General features: G+C 33.1%; 1 protein-coding gene across 1 annotated transcript in view; it reads right to left on the bottom strand.

The window, feature by feature from the left end:
- Positions 1 to 17,007, bottom strand: part of LOC110023738 — a 30,780-nt gene extending 13,773 nt beyond the window's left edge. The window contains exons 1-19 of the mRNA XM_020723299.1: positions 16,795 to 17,007; positions 16,530 to 16,683; positions 16,332 to 16,450; positions 13,277 to 13,393; positions 13,007 to 13,153; positions 12,672 to 12,882; positions 12,384 to 12,585; positions 11,558 to 11,679; positions 11,390 to 11,481; positions 10,722 to 10,944; positions 10,527 to 10,584; positions 6,338 to 6,486; positions 6,134 to 6,204; positions 5,867 to 6,040; positions 5,700 to 5,771; positions 1,270 to 1,371; positions 1,101 to 1,190; positions 191 to 266; positions 14 to 110 (exon numbers count right to left, since the gene is read on the bottom strand). Coding sequence (XP_020578958.1) covers positions 14 to 110; positions 191 to 266; positions 1,101 to 1,190; positions 1,270 to 1,371; positions 5,700 to 5,771; positions 5,867 to 6,040; positions 6,134 to 6,204; positions 6,338 to 6,486; positions 10,527 to 10,584; positions 10,722 to 10,944; positions 11,390 to 11,481; positions 11,558 to 11,679; positions 12,384 to 12,585; positions 12,672 to 12,882; positions 13,007 to 13,153; positions 13,277 to 13,393; positions 16,332 to 16,450; positions 16,530 to 16,683; positions 16,795 to 16,875 — 2,357 coding nt within the window. The 5' untranslated portion in view covers positions 16,876 to 17,007. The remainder of the gene's footprint in view (positions 1 to 13; positions 111 to 190; positions 267 to 1,100; positions 1,191 to 1,269; positions 1,372 to 5,699; positions 5,772 to 5,866; positions 6,041 to 6,133; positions 6,205 to 6,337; positions 6,487 to 10,526; positions 10,585 to 10,721; positions 10,945 to 11,389; positions 11,482 to 11,557; positions 11,680 to 12,383; positions 12,586 to 12,671; positions 12,883 to 13,006; positions 13,154 to 13,276; positions 13,394 to 16,331; positions 16,451 to 16,529; positions 16,684 to 16,794) is intronic.
- Positions 17,008 to 24,181: the final 7,174 nt, after the last annotated feature.

The following is a 24,181-nucleotide window of genomic DNA, read 5'->3' as shown; positions in this document are numbered from 1 at the left end:
AAAACCTCGCTACCTCTCACAGGAAAGGCTAAGCCTAGCATCAGCAGATGTTTCAGATTTGAAATTCTTAAGATGATGACATAAAGCAAACCCAATTACTCTGTCCACACCTGTTGAATGAAATACAAATATGAAGCCTGTCCCAAATATTAAAGAGCAGTTACCAAAAAAAATAAAGTTATATACCCACTTTCATTTGTTAGTGTCTGATCTTTTATACTTAGTGCTTCAAGATCATTGCATTCAAATCCAATGCGGCTTATGAACTGGAAAAAAAAAGGAGAAACAAAGAAAAATTTATTAAGCAAATAGCATCTACATATGAAATTTAGCAATCCCCAAGAACATAAATTAGGGGAAAAACAGACAAATACAGCATAAGGTAAATGCAATATTATAGATATGAAACATACAGAGATTTTTTTAACAATTCTCGATATACCACAAAAACAAATTTTTAAAATCTCATGAAATTCATGAAAATTTAATGCTTTAAAAAATTTCATAATTTCATACATACAAATAATAATGATCTCACCAAATTTATTAAAATTGAAAAGAAGAAAGCACAAACCCACAACGGTTCAAAAGACTGATTAAACAATCAGAAATTCAAGAATATATTGCTTCGCATCTTCACATGCAACTTTGCATCAAAAGATCATTCCTACTTTATTGGAGAAATGCAGCAGGTGGACATTTTACTATCCCATATTCAGTAAATGCATCATCCTACTACGACCCAGACATGACTGAATTCAGATTATGAAAACAAAACAATTTTAAAAATCTAAATCCAGATTATGAAAGCTAAAAGAAACTAAAAAAAATGAAACATCCAACATATTAATTGAAAAATGCAACGGCTTCCCTAAAAATAGTCTTTCCCTTTCTGAAGCAAACAGTAATAAGCACATATTCAAAAGGGAAGGAACGGACAAAAGCGGTATGGATTATTTATTAAATATTGTTAAAATGCTAATCCATAAAGAATCTAATAATTATCAATAACAGCTGTATTATATTAGGCTTTCAAAATCAAAGTATTCACCTAAAAAAATGAAATGCACCACAATGTAGTCACACAAAAATCAACTTACAGATTGAATGCTGGAAATGTTTGACTTTGCCCTTAGAGCTTCAGTATCATGGTCAAGTTGGTTCTTCCAGTCCAAAAGTTGAGCTTCATCCTGAAATTTCTGTGCATTTCAGAAATAATCCCTAGAAGGATCAAATTTATTATTGAGAATTATTGCTACTATTCCATACCTGTGGCGGCTGGATGGTAACTTTATTTGGAAAAATTTTCATAAGTTGCTTCATCGTCTTCGGAATTTCTTTACTCCTTTCATGTAGTCTACCAAAACTATCCTGCAGTGCCCAGAAAAATTTTTACATAAATACCATAAAAAACGGAAAAGTTAAGTTCATGCAGCATCTTTGATCCGACACTTCCTCGTATTCACATAAAACAGCACTGGTTAGCTCAAGAAGGCCACCAGTTTGTCATAATTGTTGTTCCATCAATTGCCAAACCACTCCCCTTTAATACGAATGTTTTCTCTTTGCTCATGACATCATTCCTTTTTATGTTCTCTATTATATTATCTAAGGAACTTTGGATCCTTCACGTTTCTTCAGCGGCTGAGCAACTATCTAGCCACCATTAGGTCACTAGTTCAGAACAATGCTCAGCAACATCAACAAGTATGACTGCGCAGACATTTTAATGTGAAATTAAAGTTACTTTACTTTGGAATTATGCATTTTCTATCATGCATAGGTACAGTTTCTTTATCTTATTTCACCTGTTACCCTTCTCATTTACCTTGGTTCATTCCACAAAAGTCACAAGTAACAGTTACTTACTGTGGAAATTTGAATTTACTATTTTAGATTTATTCTTGTCTATTCTTTTCTTATTATGCTGTATTTCTTTTCTTTTGTTGTTTGTTGTGTCTTTCGTCAGTTATAATGATAGGAATTAAGTTTTCCCAAGCCTTAACTTATTATAAGGAGAAGAGTTGTAATTTGATGATTGACAAAGAAGAGAACTATCAAAATGTATGAGAACATAATTTTATAACGATGATGACATTTGGGAACCATCAGAATTAAAAATTGTCGAAGGAGACGAAGGACTTGTCTCCTTTATTGAACCAGTTGCATATTCATCAGGAAGGAAAAATTCATTTATAACATGATTTCCACTCAGGTCTAATAAAAAATTCATATTCTCAAAACTGATGATACAAATAAATACTTCAACTTTATTCTTGGACACTACCATGCAAAGAACAGTACCATTTATGTGAGTATCTATGTTGAAACACCAAAACAAAATGAAATAGCTGAGAGGAAGAACATATAACTCGAGGTATCAAGATCTATAATGTTTCCTCACATGTACTGAAAATTTTCTGGGGAGATGTTGTGCTCATAATAATCTACCTCATTAATAGAATGTCATGGTCCATGAATTCATAGCCCCTCTTGATAGTGTGTTGAAAAAATACCCTCATTTCAAAGCATTCTCATTCAACCTTCCTCCAAAAATATTTGGCTCTCTTTTGTTCACATTCACCAACTAAACCGTAAAAAACTTGACCCAAATTCTATTAAATGTACCTTGGGTATGTTTCTAATGAAAAGGGGTACAAGTGTTATTCTTAAATTGCAAAAAAAAATATTATAACTCCTTGGACGTTATCTTCCTTTAAAACCAACCCTAATATCCCAAATCTAATATTCATGGGGAGAATCCAGAAAAATATCAGTTTTGGAACACTACTCAAGATACACTAACTTAGAGTCATCACAACATATTCCACTGACCTACACTACTCTGAATACCCATACTAATTTAGCATCATCATAACATATTCTCCTTCCATCTAACAATCCTGTCTCCCAAGTTCTACCAATTAAAAACATCCAACCTGAGATTGTATTACAGTTTGACCTCAAAATCAGCACGTTTTTCTAGAAAAATTAGGGCAAACATTATTTCTTCAATAAATCAAATAACTCAACAAGAAAACAAAGATAAGAACTAACTATTTGAGAGGTAGGCAATTTCTCCCAATCCCTCAAACATAAAACTAAAACTAGCAACTCAATCTCATGAACCCCTAACCCTAAACATAATAGCCTATTTATACTCAACAATAATAATAAAAGATTAAATTGCCTATGAACAGTACCATTCATGTGAGTATCTATGTTGAGAATCTAAAACCTCTTCTCTTCTACTCGAATCATCAGAAGATCGGCGTTTAATGTGACCAAACCATCTATAAGACGACTTTCTCTAATTTTGTCTGTCACTATATTAATTTCGCATTTTGTCTCTAAGTGTAAAGCCACTCGTCACCTAATCATTCTCATCTCAGAAACATTTAACATAGTTTTATGCTTCTCTTTTAAAGGCCAACATTCAGCGCCATAGTTCAGCGCCATAGAGCATTGCAATTCTCACAACCATCTTATAAAGTTTTCATTTCAGTCTAAGCGGTACTTTTCTATCATATAATAGGCCCGAAGCATTCATCCACTTCAACCAATTTGAATTCTACTAATAACATCCCCATCAATATCACCATCACTTTGAGCAATAAACTCAATATATCTAAAGCGTTCACACCTTTTAATAATTTGATCACCCATAATTACATTTCGGGGGCACTAGAGCTACTATTAATAAAATTACATTCCATGTATTCAGTTTTTCTTCTATTCAAACGAAGGACTTTAGACTCCAAGGTAGACCTCCATAATTCAAGTTTTTCCCGAGCTTTTTATCTCTTCTTATCCACGAGAAGGATATCATCAGCAAAATACATACACCAAGGTAAATCCTGTAAGTGTCCAGTGAGACCATCCATAACTAAAGCAAAAAGATGTGGGCTTAAAGCCGATCCCTGATGTAAACCAACAGAAATAGGAAAATATTTGGTCAATCCTTCTTCTATTCGAACACAAATAACAATTCTTGTATGAATGCCTTTAATGACTTGAATATAAGTCATCTCAACACCTTTCTTCTCAAGAACTCTCCAAAGGATATCTCTTGGAACCTTATCGTAAGCTTTTTCTAAATCAATAAAAATCATATGTAGAACCTTATCTCTGAACTTCTCCATCAAACCTCTCAATAAATATATGGGTTCCATAGTAGAGTTGCTTGACATAAATTTAAATTGATTATGAGAAATTTTTATAATGTCTTAATCTATGTTCAATTATAATCTCCCATAATTTTAAAGTATGACACATCAACTTAAATCCTCTATAATTGGCACAATCTTGAGCATGCCTTTTATTCTTAAAAATGGGGACCAAAATACTCTTCCTCCACTACTCAGACATCTTTTTAGTTTTTAAAATAAAATTAAAGAGTTTAGTAAGCCAAGAAGCTCCCAAATCTCCTTCATATTTCCATACTTCAATTGGGATATCATCAGTTCCTACAGGCTTTCCACCCTTGGTTTTCTGTAAAGCCTCCTCAACTTCTATTTTACTAATGCAACGATAAAAATGAAACATTTTATTATTATTAACAACATTAATATCACTAAGGTCGATCATATTTTCCGAAACTTCATTAAAAAGTTTATCAAAATAAGTCACCTACCTATTTTAAATATCATTTTCTAAGAAAAATATTTTTTGATTTTCATCTTTAATACACTTTACTTGAGTTAAAACTTTACCTTTTTTTCTCTTTATTTGGCTAGTTTATACATATATTTTTCAACCTTCTTAGTATCTAATATATTATAAAAATCACTAAAAGCAGAAATTTTAGCGTCACAGATTATTCTCTTAGACTCTGAAATAGTCATTTGATATTTTTCTCAGTTCTCTAAGTTGTTACATTTAAGCCAATTTTTATAATATATCTTATTTTTTATCTTTTCTTGCACATTATTATTCCACCACCAACTATTTTTATTTACAGAAACTTTTTCTTTTGATTCTACAAGTACAACTTTTCCCACTTCTTTAATAGTTTTTGTATACTTTAACATAATTTCATATATTATATAATAATACTTATTTATATATGTATATATATTTTATCTCTTGCAATGCGTATATATCAAACTTTATGTTGTCGCTCACTTGCACAAGTAAATTTCATATTCGACATTTGTAATAGTACCCAAACAATATGATTGCCTATTTTAAGCATTTTTTTATATTACGAAGGCATTGACACCATATGTTTTGCAAACTTAAAATATTTAGGTGATTTTGATGGCATTCAAGTTGATTTGAGTTTGATTCATGAGATATCACATTCAATCACCTTCATTCTGATTGAGCGGTCTACCTTGGGCATTTTCAATGTTCTGGGTTTATAAATGCAACGAATTTCTTGAATGAACGACATTTAGACATTTTCAGCGTCAATCGAGTCATTTCAATATATCTCGTGTGATATCACATTTGAATTTTTTTTCGAAATTGTTTTAACTTGTGTTTAGGTCGTGAAAATTATATTGAGGTCAATAACTATTTTGCAACATTGTTTGGTCTATTTGCTCCCCACTTTCTAAGCATAACAATCATCTCGTAAGAATCTTGAATTTTTAAAAACATGCATAATCCACAAGGAAAGACAAATTCATCGTTAAATAAATAAAGCTAGTGTCACTACATAGCGTTGTGCAAGTTACACTAGAGATGGAATCTACCGGAAAAGCAAAGTCCAGAAGTGCGGTTTGGTTACTCCCAAATTTTGTAAACAAGAGGCCCCCAGGATGTGACTGCAAAATCAAAAAGATTATAAACCAATACAAAAAATCAAAGAGCACAATAGAGCATAAAAATGGAAATAAATACAAAGCAATGTGTAGACCACCTTCTCTTTACGATTATCCATTTGAATATGTGAGCCAATCACAAGAATGCCTGCAGGCATTGATTCCAGCTCACCCTTACAAGAAGAAGACGAATCCACATAGGAGCCCAAAGATTTCTCTATGTCATTGATAAATATAACTAGAGGGCCTTGTTTACTTTCTTCAGATGCAACCTGAGAATAGAAGTGCTTAAAAGCACTAAAAAGGGTAGAAGGAACAGAAAACATACATTACAAATCAAATAAATGTGACTACAATTGATTCACCTCTATCAACTCACTGATAGCAAGTTTTTCTTTCTCTTCACCTCCGATAGGGTCCAAACGAAGTAAATCAGCTATATTAAGAAACAGAAATTAAAAAAAATAAAATATTAAAAAATGTTAGTAACCAGCATTTTCAGCTTCTTATAAAAAAACAAGCATACAAATAGCTCAAAAAACATAAGAGTATGGACATCAGAGAATCACCAGAACAGAAGAAACCATGATCTTCTTCACACAGACCTCCAAGGTCATTCCCTTGAAGAATTTGCTTATCGAATCTAACTCCAATTTTTGAAGATCCATTTTCTTCAAATGCAAGAAGTACTTTTCCTCGGAATCCATAGTTTGGACCCCTGCACATAACAAAATATTAAATCTCCTAAACATTTTCGAATGAAAAGAGCCAAGGAATGAAGAACAACAGCACGTTAACCAGAGAAGAATATAGAAGTTCACATATGTGTTCTCACAAAATTAAGAAAGGTAGTTAAAAGACCATTAATATGAAGTACAGAGGTTTCAGCAACCAAATATGCATATTCTTCACAAAATGTTCAATGCCAAAACTTTAGGTTAGATGTGGCATTTTTGTTGCTAATCCTTCATAATGCATAGTTCAGATCATAAAAAGGAACTCATGACATATTCATCATTGAACTGTAAAATTAATGGAAAATAATGATTGTTGGCCGACGAATGCACTGAAATTTAAAAAAATGTCATTGAGTATTCCTTTCATGAAATATCCTTATACATCTCAAAAAAGAATATCATATACTATAAATTGGTTTACGGAATAAAGTTAAGACACCATGATTGACTTGCATTGTGATTATTAGATAACATTTTGCTTATAGCCAAAAGCTTGATATCAAAGGGGTGACAAATGCAAATATAGCTGGATATACAAAGTTGCTTCCTGAAGTTTACTTAATAAATGTCCGAAACATTGCAGAATTGGACCTCGTTAAAGTCTAATCACTCAGTCCCTCAAGCAGAAATAAAATCCAAACAAACTCTCATAAATAAAAGGGGACATTTACATAAATACCTCCCAATTCCTATGCACTTACATATTTAACACCTAAAGTTTATATTTTACAGTTATACAGTTCAAATCTTTCACATCACATCAGAAATACCACTATTTTAACTTTTAAAAAGTGATATAAGGATTGTCATACATAGGTAGAGTGACATGTATGTAAAAATTGAAGTTCAGGTGTTAGATATGAAAATAAATAATAATTGAGAGGTATGATGTAAATCTTCCTAAATAAAAATTTTGAATTTATACTACATATTATAGTAGTTGCATTAAAAAATCCATGGTTTTAAAAACTAAATAATGGTTTTAAAATCCATGGTTTTAAAAACTAGACTGGACCAACATTGCTCTTTGCTGATTCGACCGATTCATACGTGAACCGATCATTTAACAATTTCGGTCCAAGCTCAAAGCCGTTTCTACATAGAACTGAAGTTCAACCGGATAATCAGTGAATCAGACAAGTTTTTAAGGAACCAACCGGTTGAAATATTCTTTAATTTTAGTATTTTGATTTTGATCGGATGGTCATAAATAAGATATTTAAATATTAAAAAAAATATCATGTCTTAAATTTTTTATTTATAATATTGCTCAAAATATTCAAAAGTATTATCTTAAATTAAAATATAATTGGTTGCCTAGACAAAAATAACATTAATATATCATTATTTTCTTTTTTTTAATTTTTACTAAAAATAATTTATTTATGGCATCGCCCAATTCAACTCCGATTGAACCATTGAACCTAGAACATTTACTTTTTCTGGTTAGCTGGTTGAAATCCCAAACGAAAGTTCACCTTTAAAAATAATTATAAAATCTTTAGGTTGGGTCACCATGTCATAAAAATGGAGCAAATAATCAATGTATTCACGCGAACGTGAAGTGGACTCCAATTACAATGGCCTGGTTCATTTGAATGTCAATTCTAGTAAGAACCTATTCATTTAAAATTAATTCTAGTAGGAGATGATAATTATGATAGACAATTTAGGGTACTTAACAATGATAATTATGAAAATCATTGAAGGCTTAATATAGATTATCAAATAATTGGAGAATTTTATGATGAACTGGTCACAAAGCTTTCACTAATTGGGTTGAAATAAAAGTACTTTTAAAAGATTAAAATTTATCTTCTTCATATCAAGATCACTTTTTTATGAATTTAATTAAGTAGAACAAAGAACTTCAGGTAAACCTAATAAATAAATAATTTTAGAAAATATTGTGCATTATGAGACCATCAAAGATCCTAAAACCAAATTGTTTGTGTTTAGGCCTGGTTTTAAACCATCAAAGAGCAATGTTGACTTATTTTCTAAGTATTCTATGTAAATTGATGTAGGCCTATAAATAAGGGGATTATGGATTTGTTTGGGGTAGCTGCAGCGGTTTGAAGAAGCAATTGTGAAGCTACTGAAGATGAAGCTGTTTTGTAAAAAGCTGTGGTGGCTTTTTTTTTTTTTTTTGAAAATGTCAACCCGCAACTTTCTAGCAACCCCACAGGTAGACACCTTTAGTGGAAAATATCATTCAGCTGCAGATTTTTGAGAATGCAAACAAAACACAATGCTACCAAACGAAAAAAAACTGCGATGACAGTGCACCACACCCTAGGGCAATGTAAAAGAGAATTACATTCAAATTTATACTTTGATTAGATAAAATTTGTTTTGTATGAGATTCTTTCTAGCATTTTAAATTTTTCATAAGTTCATCTACTGCACTATTATGAGAATTCTTCTATTTAGAAACTCTAATCTTACTTGATCATATTCTAATTCGATAAAATGAGTCATTATTTTAGATTTTAATCAAACAACTATTAAATTACTATTTTCATATATTTTTTACACTCGCACAATCTAAAGTGATTAATAATCGTCTAAATTAGAAGTTTCTAAACTATAGATTTGATCTCACGTGCATAATTTCACACATCTCATCTCAGAGCTGCATTAGAAAAGCCTTAGACATTATGATGACCTGCATCAAACCATTAATTGCATGAACATTAAAAGGGAGCAACTAACATAAACCCCTGAGCGCCTTTTACATTTCAAAACGTGATAAACACCAAAATATTTAATCTTGAAGAAAAGGAATGAAGAAATTACTAATCAAAATTGTGCATATCTTTCAAGCTGCATAGAACATGCATGCCTTCAAATATGAGATTGGGAAAAATGATAAGGCTTGTGACAAAAAAAATATAGCTTATCATGCAAATTTTATCTAACAATTCTCCGTCCAGCTGTCCTGCTACGTTTAGCTGAAACTTCTCCAGCATCGATGACTCGCATCATGGATTTATTCAGCTTTATTAAATTTAATGGTTCTAATCCTGGAAAAAAAATGTAAGGAGAAAAAGGAATAGGTATTTGTGTGGGGAGCATGGGTGAAAGGAAGAAAGCTATACTCAATTTCTCAAGCATAAACTGACAGATAGCAATTGCTTTGAGCCAAAAATAAAAAATCAAAAATAGAAGTCTCCTAAGTTACTTAAACAAGCAGTGCCTTCTAAACCACGATGAAAAACGTTTGTATACCTCCACTTGCCAGGGATCACAAATAATAAAATCACATCAAAGCAATAAGCTGTTGATGTTGAAGATATGATTGACTGAAATAGAGGGCAGAAAAGAGAATAAGGGTGGAGGCAACTTTCATGCTTTTAAAAACAATTAAGGTAAATGTTATAAAATTGGATATCTAAAATCAGACAAGCACATCTGGTAATGTCATGGCATGAGACTTATAGTGGCACTTAAATCATCGGATTAATCCAAGACAGAGTCAAATTATAAGATGCACCATCATGTATTAGAAAATAGCTATGACCCAATCAAAGAAAAAAGAAAATTCAATAACATGTGTTTCAAAAGAAACACTTGACTTCAAGAATGCTAATGAATAAAATACAGCATAAAAAATGAGCCAAGATATTTTTGAATAAAAGTAAGAACAACGACGATAGTTTATAACTTTTAGGGAGATTATACATTAAGCATTGCTCTATGTTGAAAAAAAAACAGCAAAAAAATTAAATAAACTATAAAATTGATGCGCTAAAAATTTCAGAACCTTTGGCTAAAGGGTTAATTTGATGCCCGTGAAACCGTGTCGGTCCATACACAAACATGAACATCCACACAAAACAATAAATAAAACAATATATGTCTGTCCGCCCCATATGTGCTAATTTGACCCAAATGGATTCGAACCCAAGACAGAGGGGACTTACGCCGAAGCTGTCATCCAACGGGCCACCAATTGCGCGTGCGCACGCACACATACATATATATAAGAAAGAAAGCACAAAAGACAGATGAAAGTTACCTTTGAGCATGAGGAAATCCCATGGGATTCGAGGGACCAACATATTTTACTCGATCACCTACATTAGAAAGAATCTCAATTTACAAAGATAACTAAATAAAAGTGAGTATCAAAAAATACAACTTGATCTTGGCTTTATATCAGAAAAGAGGGATTGAGGTCTGCAATTAAACAGCAGTAAGAGATGCATCATACCTTCTTTAAATGTGTATGGTTTTGATGTCGCTGTTGAAGACTCTTGCTTCGGCAGAGAATTCAAATTACAAGAAGATGAACCAACAATGTCAGCATCCACTGTTGATGTCGGTCTCTTGAACTGCGAGATATCACCTACTGCAGATCGTTTCGCAAGAAGACTGGCCAATTTGTCTATCTTAGTCACTTCCTTGGGTGGAGATTCTGAATCCTTCGATTGTCCCTAAAATAATTTGCAAGTGTGCATACAGACTCAAGAAACATAACATTATATGAGAAAAAAAATAGGGAAAATTACATACATAACACTTGAAACATTGCTATTTAGAAATCTAACACTCACTTTCATCCATTTTTCAATTCTCACTCAAATATCAAAATTTAAGATAAATCCTCAACCCATGTTTTCATTTTTATCAAATTCTCACAGATAAAACCTCAACCCATGTTTTCATTTTTATCAAATTCTCACTGGTTTGATCTTGGAACATGTAAATGCATCTGTCTGATAGTTCAAAAACATAACTAATTTTGCCAATAGCAATATTTTGAGTGCTGTGTATGTAATTATACCAAAATAGTAAAAATAAATAAAAATGAGAACCAATTGGTTTGGTTCAAGAAGTCAAATGTAAATATTCAACAAAAAGGAGAAGAAAGAAACTTACACCAGGTAACAAGAGAGAGTTAACAATAAGTAGTCTGGCACCAAAGTGCTTGGTAAGTGCCTTGGCTAAGGTTTCTTGATAGATTTCAGAACCTACATAAACAAGCAGGATCTCAATTGCAGGCCATGGAAAGCATGACCATTCATAGAAAACATAAGACCATAATACCTGTTGGGCCAGACAAAAGTATGCGCTGGCTCAAAGATGATATTTCTGCAGCATACTTAGTGAAAGGCCTGCATTCCAGATGAACATATGCGCAAGATAGAAGTACATTCTTCGTACTCTCACTGTGGGGAAGATGAAAATGGTTTAGGGTTAATGACCAGAAAAGTAAAAAAAATCCTAAAAACTAGAATCAATCAAACAATAACAGGTTCAAAAAACAGTACAGCCTTGAAGATTCAAATATGTACTACTAACAAAATTCATATGTCAACCTCCTTAAGAAGCCATACATAATGAGGAGAAGTCTTCAATATATTCATATTTCTAACAAAAGAGACTTTCTTTTAAACCTACCTAATCAATGCTGTGTGACAGCTCACTAACCAACTATCCAGTTCATCATCCACATGTTAGCAGCTTTTTTTGAAACCTAACATTCAAGGTATTGAAGTAAAAAAAAAAACAAAAACAAAACTCATGCCACATATCTGCTGTCTATAAACCATATTCTTGATGAATCTATACCTCAGCTAAACAAATGTTTATGTTGAATAATTCACTTACTAGGCATTTTAGCATTTTTTATGGCATTTTCAACTGCAATTTATCACTGAATTTATCCAGGGGTCAGCATGTAACATTTCAAAACAGTTTCCTACTGCAGCTTTAAACATGAACATAATTGTAGCAATTAACAAACAAACCACAAATTTAATTTCAAGTCCCAGTCATCAAAAGTAATAAAACCCGCTTCTCTAAACAGCACAAAAATCAAAACATCTACAATCCACAAAAAGTCTTGGGAAGAGCAGACCGAATTAATTACCTTAAATGGTAGGGAAAAGAGTCAAACGTCACATCAATGTCACTGGCATTTAGAATGCCCCTTCTCAAAGCATCCTTAAAAACTTGACATCTATTAGATGGCAAAGCTGCCCTAGAATCGGTTTCTTTGAAAATATTCTCGCATCTATCCTCCTGTTTTCTGTAGGTATCACCAGCTACATCCAACTCAGAAGAAGATAACACTGACAAAAAAGGGTTAAAAAAATTAAATGTTAATTTACCCTCAGAAACACTATGAACGAAATGAAATAAAACATCTAACACTGACCAGTTGGCCCATTTGGTTGCGGGCATCTAAGCGCTGCTAAATCTTTGGTAAGATTTGGGAAGGAGGCAAGTATTGATGCTCCATCAACAGCAGATGAATCTCCAAGTCTCATGTCCAAAGGAATCCCTTTCAATGATTCACCTTGAGCTTCTTCAATACTGCATGAGGTAGGATGAGCTGGACGGCTTACATGAGGAAGTTGTTGGAAGATCTAAAATTGTCAAGGGAATCTCATTCCATAAAACACAATTATATCAGATAGTTATATGAAATTAATAATGGATGAAGTGAGAATCTTATTCATAAATATGATTGTAGAAAATGGAAAAGGATACATAAGCATGCTTCCCAGAAGAGCTAAAAACCAACTCATCCCCGCCGCTGAGCACGACACTGGAATTTTGTGCAATAATCTTTCCATTTACCTGGACTAATCCTTTGTCCCCCAACATCTCAAGTGATACAACGGATGCACCATCTTGCTGTCACAAAATATACATATTAGATGAATTCAGATTTGTTGAATGGAATTTAATGAAAACAAAATAAGCAGCCTTTGTTTTAATCACTAACAACAACCCAGAAAGTGCCAGCTAGATGATCACCTCCTCGTGCTTCAATTTACAAAGAACTGTACTTATGGAAGGATCCTTCAACCTCAAATTGCAGTGCCGGCTTTGCCCAACAGTGAAGTTGGAATCATATATGGGAAGATGCGGGTTCTGAGCATTGCATAAGGCGAAAGAGTCAGAAATGCTGATCAGAAAGTAGAGAACGCAGTGCTTGGGGTGGGGGTTAAATGAAATCAGAAATAAAAATAAACAAACCAATCAAGCCTTCTGTGCTACATAAAACAAAATTAAAGCAAAAATTAGTAAATTTACAAATTGGCCCTTCACTTTCAACCCATCACGTTAAAGAGATCATACTATTTTGTTGCAGTAATATTTCTCCTATTGAGTGGACCCCAATAGAATAACAAAAAAATCATCTTACAAGGAATAAAAATTTTCTAAATGGTGCTAATTATAGTGCCTCTATTTTGTTTCATTCCCCATCTCTCGTTAAGGGGGTGACATAGCAGCACTACCAACCTCCTGTTAGCAAAAAGAAAAATACTTTTGATGTGCTAAATGGGAGCTAATAAGAACACAAAAAGTAATGGACCTAATGGTCAGGAAAACAAGTATCACAATAAGTCACAAAGATTAATGTGGCTTAGCGAAAACAAGCCTATATCAACGGGAGAGGAGAGAGGATCGAATCAACAATAAAAAGACACAAAGAGTTAAAAATGAAAAAAGCACACAAAAGCTCATCCCCAAACCCAGACAAATCTCAAAATAAAAGAGAAGCCCCAAATATCACATGCCAAACACAAAAGAGAATCACAATAGAGAGATGAAAGATGATAAAAACATAAACTAAATAATACCATAATTACAAACTTAAATGCTCCTTAAAAGAACATCATTACACATATCTATGGAAAAATCACATCTATGGTAAAACCATACCCACACAACAACAAAATAGTACTCCAAGGCCACACATAAATGAGTAACAAGAACTATTTTCTTCTTCTTCCCTATCCTCCTCTCTTCTTTAATTCTTCTTGTATTTTCTCTAATCAACAACCAGCAACTCTCTTCATTTAAAGCCAAGTACAAGAAACCAAAAACCTCACCACAGCTTTCCTTGTAAGCACTCAATAGCTACCATTTGTCCCAAACCACATAACCCCAAGGCACTCACCTTTACTCTCCTTTTTATTAGTTTTATTAGTGGATAATTAATATCCATGATATTCAGAGAAAACATATTTAAAAAAGATAAAAATTCAAGCAAAAAAACAGAACTTCTGAGGCGACAAGCTATCAGATGTTACAGAGGTTTAAAATAGAAATTGTATAACAAAAATAATGGATAAATGTTGACAAAATTATTTTGGTGTTAAAATCGATCACATGGTGAAATCTTATTAGCAAATAACGGGTGAGGACATTATCAATATAGGTTGTGACTATCTTCAAATTAGATCAGAACAAAAATTAAAATTTAATTTTGTAAAATGATAGCTCACATATGCCACAAGAATCCAAATACGTGGAAAAAAAGAAGTCATTTAGAAGACAATTTAATATGGAAAAAAAGAAATATAAGGATGGTTTGTGTCTTAAAAAAAAACGGCTTGCGTACTAAAATAAAACAGATCTAAAAAAAAAAAACGGCTTGCGTACTAAAATAAAACAGATTAATGCGAAAAATTATTAATTTATATAGGAAATTATGAGAGTAGCGCATATTAAAGAAAAGAAGGCAAAATAGAATTGGATTATTTTGGCACATACATCAATAGTAGATGTGATAATAAGGCAACAATTAAAACTAATATAAAAGGAATAGGAAAAATTCTGTGAGATGTGATAATAAGGCAACAAATAAAACTAATATAAAAGGAATAGGAAAAATTCTGTGCAAAAAATGAGGACTCATACATCAATTACAATGCTTTTCTAAAAATAAATAAGCATGTATAAAGAATGAGGATTCATTAACCCTAAATAGTTGAGTAAAGGCTAAAAATGAGGACTCATACATCAATTACAATGCTTTTCTAAAAAATAAAACAATAAATAGTTATCATGTTACAATGGCTTTATCTTTTATGATTTTACAAACTTTCAAGAAGTTAATACATCTAACAAAATAACATCATAAAAAATGACTACCTGGTCCTATGTTTTTTAGAAGTTTCAAATTGCATTCAAGAGATCGTATAAACAATAGATTAAATGAGAATTATCTGGGCTCTAGGTTACCAAATGCATAAAGCACCAACAGCATAGACAATAATGGTTAACCAAAGTTTCCAAAAAGAGGTGGTATTTATGTATTTGTATTCCAAGAACCTAGTAAAAAATATAGCGTGCAAATGGCCATAAATCATGGAGCTGGCATCAAAATCGGATAATATGTGTTTGTATGGAGAATGCAATCGCATATTATTCTTCATCATCAAATCAAAACAAAAAATTCTTTTCAAAATCAGTTTTTGTAACTCATGAACGACACAAAAGCAGATAAAAGAGGTGGTATTTATGCATGTGTATTCCAAAAACCTAGTAATAATATAGCGTGAAAATGGCCATAAATCATGGAGCTGACATCAAACGCAGATAAAATGTGATTATATTGAGAATGCAATCACATATTATTCTTCATCATCAAATCAGCACTAAAAATTCTTTTCAAAATCAGTTTTTCTGACTCATGAATGCCACCAAACCAGATAAAGGGCGAGTGATAATGAAATACATCATATGAAAGCTATTGAAGAGCAAAAGTCCCTTGTCATTACAACATTAAGGTTGCCTGCGGAATTAAGTAAGGAAGGTGCCATTTAATCAACCGGATTAAAAAAAAAAACCCCACCTTTCTGGCGTTTAAGTTTATCAAATATCCTCCAAAGAAACAATTTTGCCTGATCTTAAATCCGATAAGAAACTAATGCTATGAATGCAGCCAAACACCAAAAACGAAGGACCACATGTGCTGAAGATTTTCAGGTTATTAGGATTATGTGATATTTATGAGAATCAAAAAACAAACCCTGAAGGAGTAGTTGAAAAACTAAAGAAAATTGACCGATAACCAGACCTTATAACACTGGGAGAGGAGTTTGCCCCATGGAACCTTTGACCGCTTCTGCGCTTTTTCCACTTGCCTCTTAGGTAAATTCAAAAACTTCATCAGCTGTTCTGCAGGAGCTTCTCTCCCTGAACAACAAAATTTTCATCGCCCCGATACAAAGAAACATTACTCGAAACCAAATCCAATAGAGAACCAAGTTCACACCTTGTGGATGGACATCATCCTGCACCAACGGCACAGTACTCTCCTTCTCCGTCCCCGCGGCCGTCTCCCCGGCAGCGGGATCCACGCGGCTCAGGTCATCATGTAGCTCCTCCTCCGCCCCCTTCTCGTTCTCTTCCGCCGCCGTAATCTCCGCCTAAAAGACCAAAGATTCAAACCGATCCGAATCAAGAATCGATAAGATGACCCAAAACCAGACGCCAAAATCGACAAGGTCGGTAGAAAAAATAAACCTTAAAATTCTAACCTTAGAGCGCTTGGCGGTCCCGCTAGAGCTCGACGTAGACGGCCTCTTCGAGGAAGACGAGCTCCGTCGCGTCTCCACCATTCCCACCCTCCTCGCTCTCCGATCCGAGCTTACCTTCTTGAGAGAGAAAGAGAGAGGAGAGAGAAACGTAGAGAGTAGAGAGAGAAGTAAAGTAGCTGTAGGGGTAACAGAGAAGATGAAAGGGGGACATGCGATTTTAAGCCGGCAGGGTTGCCATTATTTATGCCAATAAAAAAGCTAAAAAAAGTATTTCTATTTTATTTTATTTTTTAATTAATAAATCGTAGGTCCGCATGCCAGAAACAATATGGGTTTTATCCATAACTCAAAAAATAATTTTAATTCTAAAATATATTTTAATTATACATCAATACCTTATATAATTTTAACTTTTATGTACAATAATAAAATATGACAAAAATGGAAATTAAAACCAACTTAAAATATTTATCGTATTAAATATTCTTAAAATAAATGCAATTTCTATAAAAGTATTATATCATTTTGGAATCGTTGTAACTTTTTCACTCCTGTCAGTTATTTCTACTTCATGAACACAGTCCGAGGCGGTGGAACAAACGGCCAATCGCACTCCGCGGCTCCCTGCCGCGATAATGGCGTTTGGATTCACTTTTCTGTCGAAAACCAAAAATACTTACGTATGTAAGTAGGGCTGTCAAAACAGGTCGTTGTTCTCGAGCAGCTCTTGTTCGGATCGTTAAGAACTTCGTGTTCTGCTCGTTCGTCAAGTTAACAAGTCGAACACGAAGTTAACAAGTCGAACACGAAGTTAACTTCTTGTTCGGATCTTTTGTTCGTGTTCGACTTGTTTTTGCACAGAATACTACTAATCAATTATATATATATACACACATATATCTTTGATCAGTAATATTTTTAAAAAACTTCATTGAGTGCAATGCTATAAAGATTTATAATCAATTATAAGTATTAATTAAGAAAATAGAATAAAATTTATTAAATTAGATTCAAATGATGTTTTAATATAAACAATAATTTTTAAATCTTGCTCTAATTTTTAACATCTTATGGTTATCTGATTAGGGTTGTCAAAACGACTTTGTTTGTGAACGGCTTATGTTCGGCTCGCTAAGCAAACGAGTTGAACACGAACATACCTTTTGAGATTGAAATATAAACAAGCCGACACGAGTTGAGCCTGGGCTCACTCGTGTTTGACTTGTTTACACCCCCATATGTAAGAGGTTGTGTACTTCAGCAGGAGGTTATTCAGAGGGTATAAGGGTGTTATATTTGTGTTATATCCCCCTTTAATCTACATGTAATTTGTGTTATATCCCACTTTAATCTACATGTAACATATTTATAACCTACAAATAAGTCTCGCGTTTCTGTAGTTCCGGCCCGCCTGTACCCTCTGAATAACCCCCGACGTACGAAGTGCAGCGTACGCAACGTACGCAAATATTTTCTGTCGAAAACAGACGTTTGATTAGTTGATAGGATAAATAATAATTATTATTTTCACCATGACAATTTTTTAAAAAATTATATACATATCATGTAATTTTTATGTATTTACATATTTATAATATTTTAGTGTTGTGATTTTGGATGAAAATATATATGTTGCTTTCAAGAATTAAATATAATGATATTTTTATGTGATATGAGACTTTTGCATGGTATGAATTTGAATATAAAAATTTAAGGGATGTATGTAAATAGAAAATAAATTTTGGGACATTTACGCAAATACCCCTAATTAATCGACATAAATTTGATTTCCTTAGTCATGAGGTTAATGCTTGTAAGAATTGATTCAGTTTGAATCCAGCAAGTCTAGAAAGTTGTGGTCGGTTGCAGGAAACGGCTTAAAATTTGGTTTTTGAAATTTTGTTTTGTGGAACATTTCAAAATTTCCTTATAAAAGTATTTGAATGTGTTTTAGTTTATAAATTGTTGATTGAGATTTTGAATTCAATGCAAATCCACTAATGTTGCTATTTGGTTTTAGAATTCACATGTATTTTTTTTATTAGTTATGGGAAAAAGGATGTATATTTAAAATAGTCAAAGCTATTTAGTTGATGTTAAAATAAAACTTGAAGGTCACTTTTTTATATTTGCTAGTTTTACTTATATATATGTACATAAAAAATATACATGTACATCAAAAATATATTTGTGTTGATCATGAGAAGATCTAACGATCCAGAACGAGGGTAATATTTTAATAGAGGGTCCACTAATGGAAGACTAGGAGACCCACATCTGACCGGAAGCAGCTGTCTGAGCCAAAAAAAGTAAGGTCAAGACCGACTGGTTCGGGAAAAATTATTGAATGACCTAAATCCGAGTTGTTCGGCCAGAAAGAAGATAGATAGCCACCCACTAGTCAGCCGACTCGAGGGAAGATTTAGCCCCTCGGCGTCTCGAATCATAGCAAAAGCGACAAGAAGCTCCACTATCTATCATCAAGGGTCGACAGTCAACCTAGCCAATCGACCGAATTAGTAATACCGACCCGAAACCATTTGATCTCAGTAGACTGACAATTTCAACTAAGCCCGGGTAATAGAACCCGCCTGCCAAGCTGAAGTCATACGAGCTTAGTCGAACAAGCCAAAGAGCAGTTGAACCATAGACTCATAGATATAAAATATTTAAAATATCATTTACAACCCTCATTAACAGCAGGGGCAGAAGTGTAAAGAATGTCATATTATATTCTCATATGAATAAGAGATCATTTGAGGTACAAAAGGAGGCAGATACACCTGATTTAGCTGAAAAAAGGTTGCAAAGGTCAACTCGGTTGATACAATTTAATATTCAACTTATGTTCACTCTTTTCTCTATCTATTTTTCTCTCTTTCATTTCTTATGCTCTGTTATTTGAGATGTGATTACGGATAAATTAGGATTCAACATCATAAAAGGTTTGGCAAGTATGGAACATACCAAAACAATAAAAGAAGTAGCCCACAGAGAAGAAACTCACAACAGAGGCACTAGTAACATGAAGTGCACCAAGCAAATCATAAATCAGTGGATCTAGGAGATGAAGGATCAAATGTTGGATGTCATTCGAGAGGAACTGGTTCGAGAAAAAGAGCAGCAACCCCGGGATGAAGGGTCGACTCTCAATGACTAAAGAGCTCTTATCTTTGGAAAGAGAAGGAGACTCCTTGTACTTTGATAATGTTGGGTTGGTACTGTTGACAAACATCAATTTGGGCATACTAAAGCTCCCCAACAACCAGAGAAAGTGTTCTATCAGCAAAGCTCTAAGAGGTTCAAAATCCCCGCACTTGAGTTATATAAGAGCAGGAACAATCTGACCGACCTCATAGTCTCCGTTTGAGCAAAATATGTGTCTGCTGAGAATCACTAATGCTTTGAATGTCGACTCTTCTTTACCACACAAAGGGAGTAGGCTCTCGGGTTGTTCAATACATTGTCGTTAAGAGTGATCATGATGTTTGATAATTTCAAGCGAATATTTATAGTGTCATTTTCAGTGCCCAAAAGCCTTAGAAGAATTCGTAAGCCCTCCCGTAGACCCAATTAGCATAGAAAGAGAGCCTTCGTTCCCTCACCACCTGCTTCCAAAAGGACATGTTAGAAATATTGGACTTAGAGGCTACAATAGCTCATGTTGCCCTAGCTCAATAGTTAAAGGAATGACCCTTTTGGTATGCTTTGGGTATGCAACGACCGAAGACATTGGACGAGTTGTTGGAGATGTCCAATAACCATATATCGAAGGTATATAACTCCACCCCTGTTTCCTCCAAAGCAGAGTCCTCCTTACATCATCTGCAGAAGAGGGCTTCTAAATTAGGCAGGTGGAGATCGAGGGATGACTCACATCTTTTCGCCTGTCCATGACGCAAATACACTTGATCCTCCGAGACCATAAGGCGATAGACAAAACATACAGCTTACACACCAAAACTTACCGCAGAGTTAGTTGAGCATACAATGCAATTGAACATGTCAAGTAGTATGTAGTTTAAGAGTTTTCGTATCGATCCAACAAGTAATGTCTAACCATTTTTTCTGTAGAAAAATCTCTAGCTTACTAATTTAGTTGACCTAGCTTGACATGATTGCAAAGATGTTTTAAGTCTAGAGATTCTAGCAAAAATAGAGTGAATGGTAGGCAACAGAAAATAGAAATAGAGAAAAAATTTTGTGAGTTCCTTCAAGATTGATGAGGCTCGTGCCTCTTTTATTTAGGGATCATGATGATCGTGATTTTTTTTAGATGTTTTCCTGCTTGATTGTTCTCAATTGGGGATATAGTACCCCTTATACTTATTTTTAGGTTAAAAGAAGCCTAGAATCCATGAATTTGAGGCTTCCTCAATTCTCATAGTATTCTGCATAACTGTTATGATCCCCCTGAAATGATTGCAGAATTTTACTGAAATATGTCTTATCACTTGGAATTCTGTGGTTAACACTTAATTTCCATTACGCAATGGTTAGTGGTTGTAACTTTACAAAATATTTTTAACATTCTAGTTGGTTAGATTAGGAGTAAATTAAGTTCATAAATTAACCAACATTATAGGTCTTGAAAGCATAAGAAAATGCTAGTGGAAAAGCATTACAGAAAAAATCACAATTAAATCCACTACCTCTACATCACAAAGACACAATGAATGAATTTAGCCAAGCATCGTCGAGAAAACCATAACGAGGAAAACTATGAAGGATTTCATTACAAGAAACCTATACATGTAGAACTTACAATAAATTGTCTTCTCCACACTTGTAGCAATCTTTCCTCTCATATAAGTCTCTCACAACTCACAAAATAAATGAAACTCTCACCCTAAAAGTTTTCCACCAAAGGAGGAAGAAGTCCTTAAGAAAAGCTCTCAAACTCTCTTAGAATCTTGTTTCCACCAGCCTTCAATGACTTCTAATGCAAAATTCCCTCCATGAAGCCCTAAAATACTTTTCTATCAAGAATGACGGATTGGGCCATCAAATTTCCTTAAGTTTTTTTTTCGCTCGTCAGCATGGTCATGCCAAGTGTTGAATGGGTCGGCGAGGTCACACAACCCTTTTGCCAGATATGGTGCGGTCATGCTGATGCACCAAAAATATATGCATTTTTAGATATATATTTTATACTCATTTTTGGTGATATTACGCTTTAAAGGAATATATTTTTCATGTTTTATTGCAGGTTGTTGATTTTTAGGACTTGAAGTAAAAATGAAGCAAAAATGATGAAATAAATTTGGAGATGAAGCAAAAATGATGAAATTTGGAGTCAAAATGGAGTTTTAGAAGAAATGTTCGGCGCCGACGACGTCGTTTGTCAGAAATCACGAAATTAATTAAAGGGCCAATAGCGCCAATGGCGCTAGAATGGGTGCTGACGGCGCCAATGTCGGTGCAAGACCGATTTCTAGAAGATTCGGCGAATTTAGGCACTTTTTGAAGAGTTTTTGGATGCACTGTTGGAAAGCCGTTATTAGGCTCTATTTAGAGCGAAAATTGATAAAAAAAAATCACTTTTGGACATTTACTTTTTGTAGAATGCCTTTGGATTATGTAAGACACCTGCGACAATTCAAAGACGTATGATGTCAATTTTTAGTAATTTAATTGGACATGGAATGGAAGTATTAATGGGTGATTTTTCTGTATTCGGGACTTCATTTGAATTATGTTTAAATAATTTAGAAAAAATTCTGGAATTATGTAAAAAAATCAAAAAATATTAATTTATGGTTGTAGGAGTAATTGTACTTGGGCATACAATTTTTGAAAATGACATGGAAGTAGATCCCATAAAAATTTTTATTGAGAAGTTACCACCTATTTAAGTTATTGAGATGTTACCACCTCCTACTATGGTTAGAGGGTAATAAGTTTTCTAGGACATGATGGACTCTACAGCGTTATATAAAATTTTTTTCAAAAATAACTAAGTCATTATGCCAACTTTTAGAAAAAGATATGAAATTTGATTTTAATGAGGAATACATAAAAGTATTTGAACCGTTGAAAGAAAAATTAATCACCGCACCTATAATAGTTTCACCTGATTGGGAGAAACCATTTGAAATAATGTGTGATGCTAGTGATTATGCTATTGGAGCTGTTTTAGAACAAATGCACAAAAAAGTTTTTAAAGTAATATATTATGTTAGTAAAACTCTAAATGATGCTCAAATTAATTACACTACTACTTAAAGAGAGTTATTAACTATAATTTATGCCTTTGATAACTTTAAACCTTACTTAATTGGAGTCAAATGTATAGTGCATACTATTTGAACCGTTGAAAGAAAAATTAATCACCGCACCTATAATAGTTTCACCTGATTGGGAGAAACCATTTGAAATAATGTGTGATGCTAGTGATTATGCTATTGGAGCTGTTTTAGAACAAATGCACAAAAAAGTTTTTAAAGTAATATATTATGTTAGTAAAACTCTAAATGATGCTCAAATTAATTACACTACTACTTAAAGAGAGTTATTAACTATAATTTATGCCTTTGATAACTTTAAACCTTACTTAATTGGAGTCAAATGTATAGTGCATACAGATTATTTTGCTATCAAATATTTGATGCAAAAGAAGGATGTTAAACCAAGATTAATTAGATGGATACTTCTTCTACAACAGTTTGATTTTATGGTAGTTGATAGAAAGAAAAATTATAATCAAATAGTTGATCATTTGTCTAGACTTGAACAAGAAATATTAACTAATTTTGTAAATGAAATTTTGGAAACTTTCCCTGATGAACAATTATATAATATTGATGTAGTGAACATACCGTGGTATGGTATGCCGATATAGTAAATTATATTACAAGTGATATTCCAACACAAGATGTTAAGAATCAACAATTAAAGAAATTTATTTATAATTCAAAATCCTATTTTTGGGATGACTCATATATGTAAATAGTTTAAATATCTAATATTAGAAGGTGTTTGTCTTATGAAGAAACTCAACAAATAATTGAAAGATGTTATGATTCTGAATTTGGAGGACATTTTGAAACAAATAAAACTGCACATAAAATTGTTCAAGCTGGATTTTTTTAGTCTATTTTTTTTAGAGAGGTTAATAAATATATTAAAACATGTGATCGATATCAGCGAGTAGGAAATATTTTTAGAAGAAATGAAAAACCTCTAAATTACACATTAGAAGTTGAAATTTTGATATGTGGAGATTAGATTTTATTGGACAATTTATGCCTTCATTTGGAAATTTATATATATTATTTGTTGTTGATTATATGTCTACATGGATTGAAGCTATTGTTGTACCTAAATGCGATGCTCAGAGTGTTTCAAAATTTTTAAATAAAAATATTTTTACAAGATATGGAATGCC

This window comes from Phalaenopsis equestris, unplaced genomic scaffold (assembly GCF_001263595.1).
Source record: "Phalaenopsis equestris unplaced genomic scaffold, ASM126359v1 Scaffold000002, whole genome shotgun sequence".
Lineage (NCBI taxonomy): Eukaryota > Viridiplantae > Streptophyta > Magnoliopsida > Asparagales > Orchidaceae > Phalaenopsis > Phalaenopsis equestris.
Note: the sequence above shows the minus strand (reverse complement) of the source record. Positions and strands in the feature narration are given on the sequence as shown.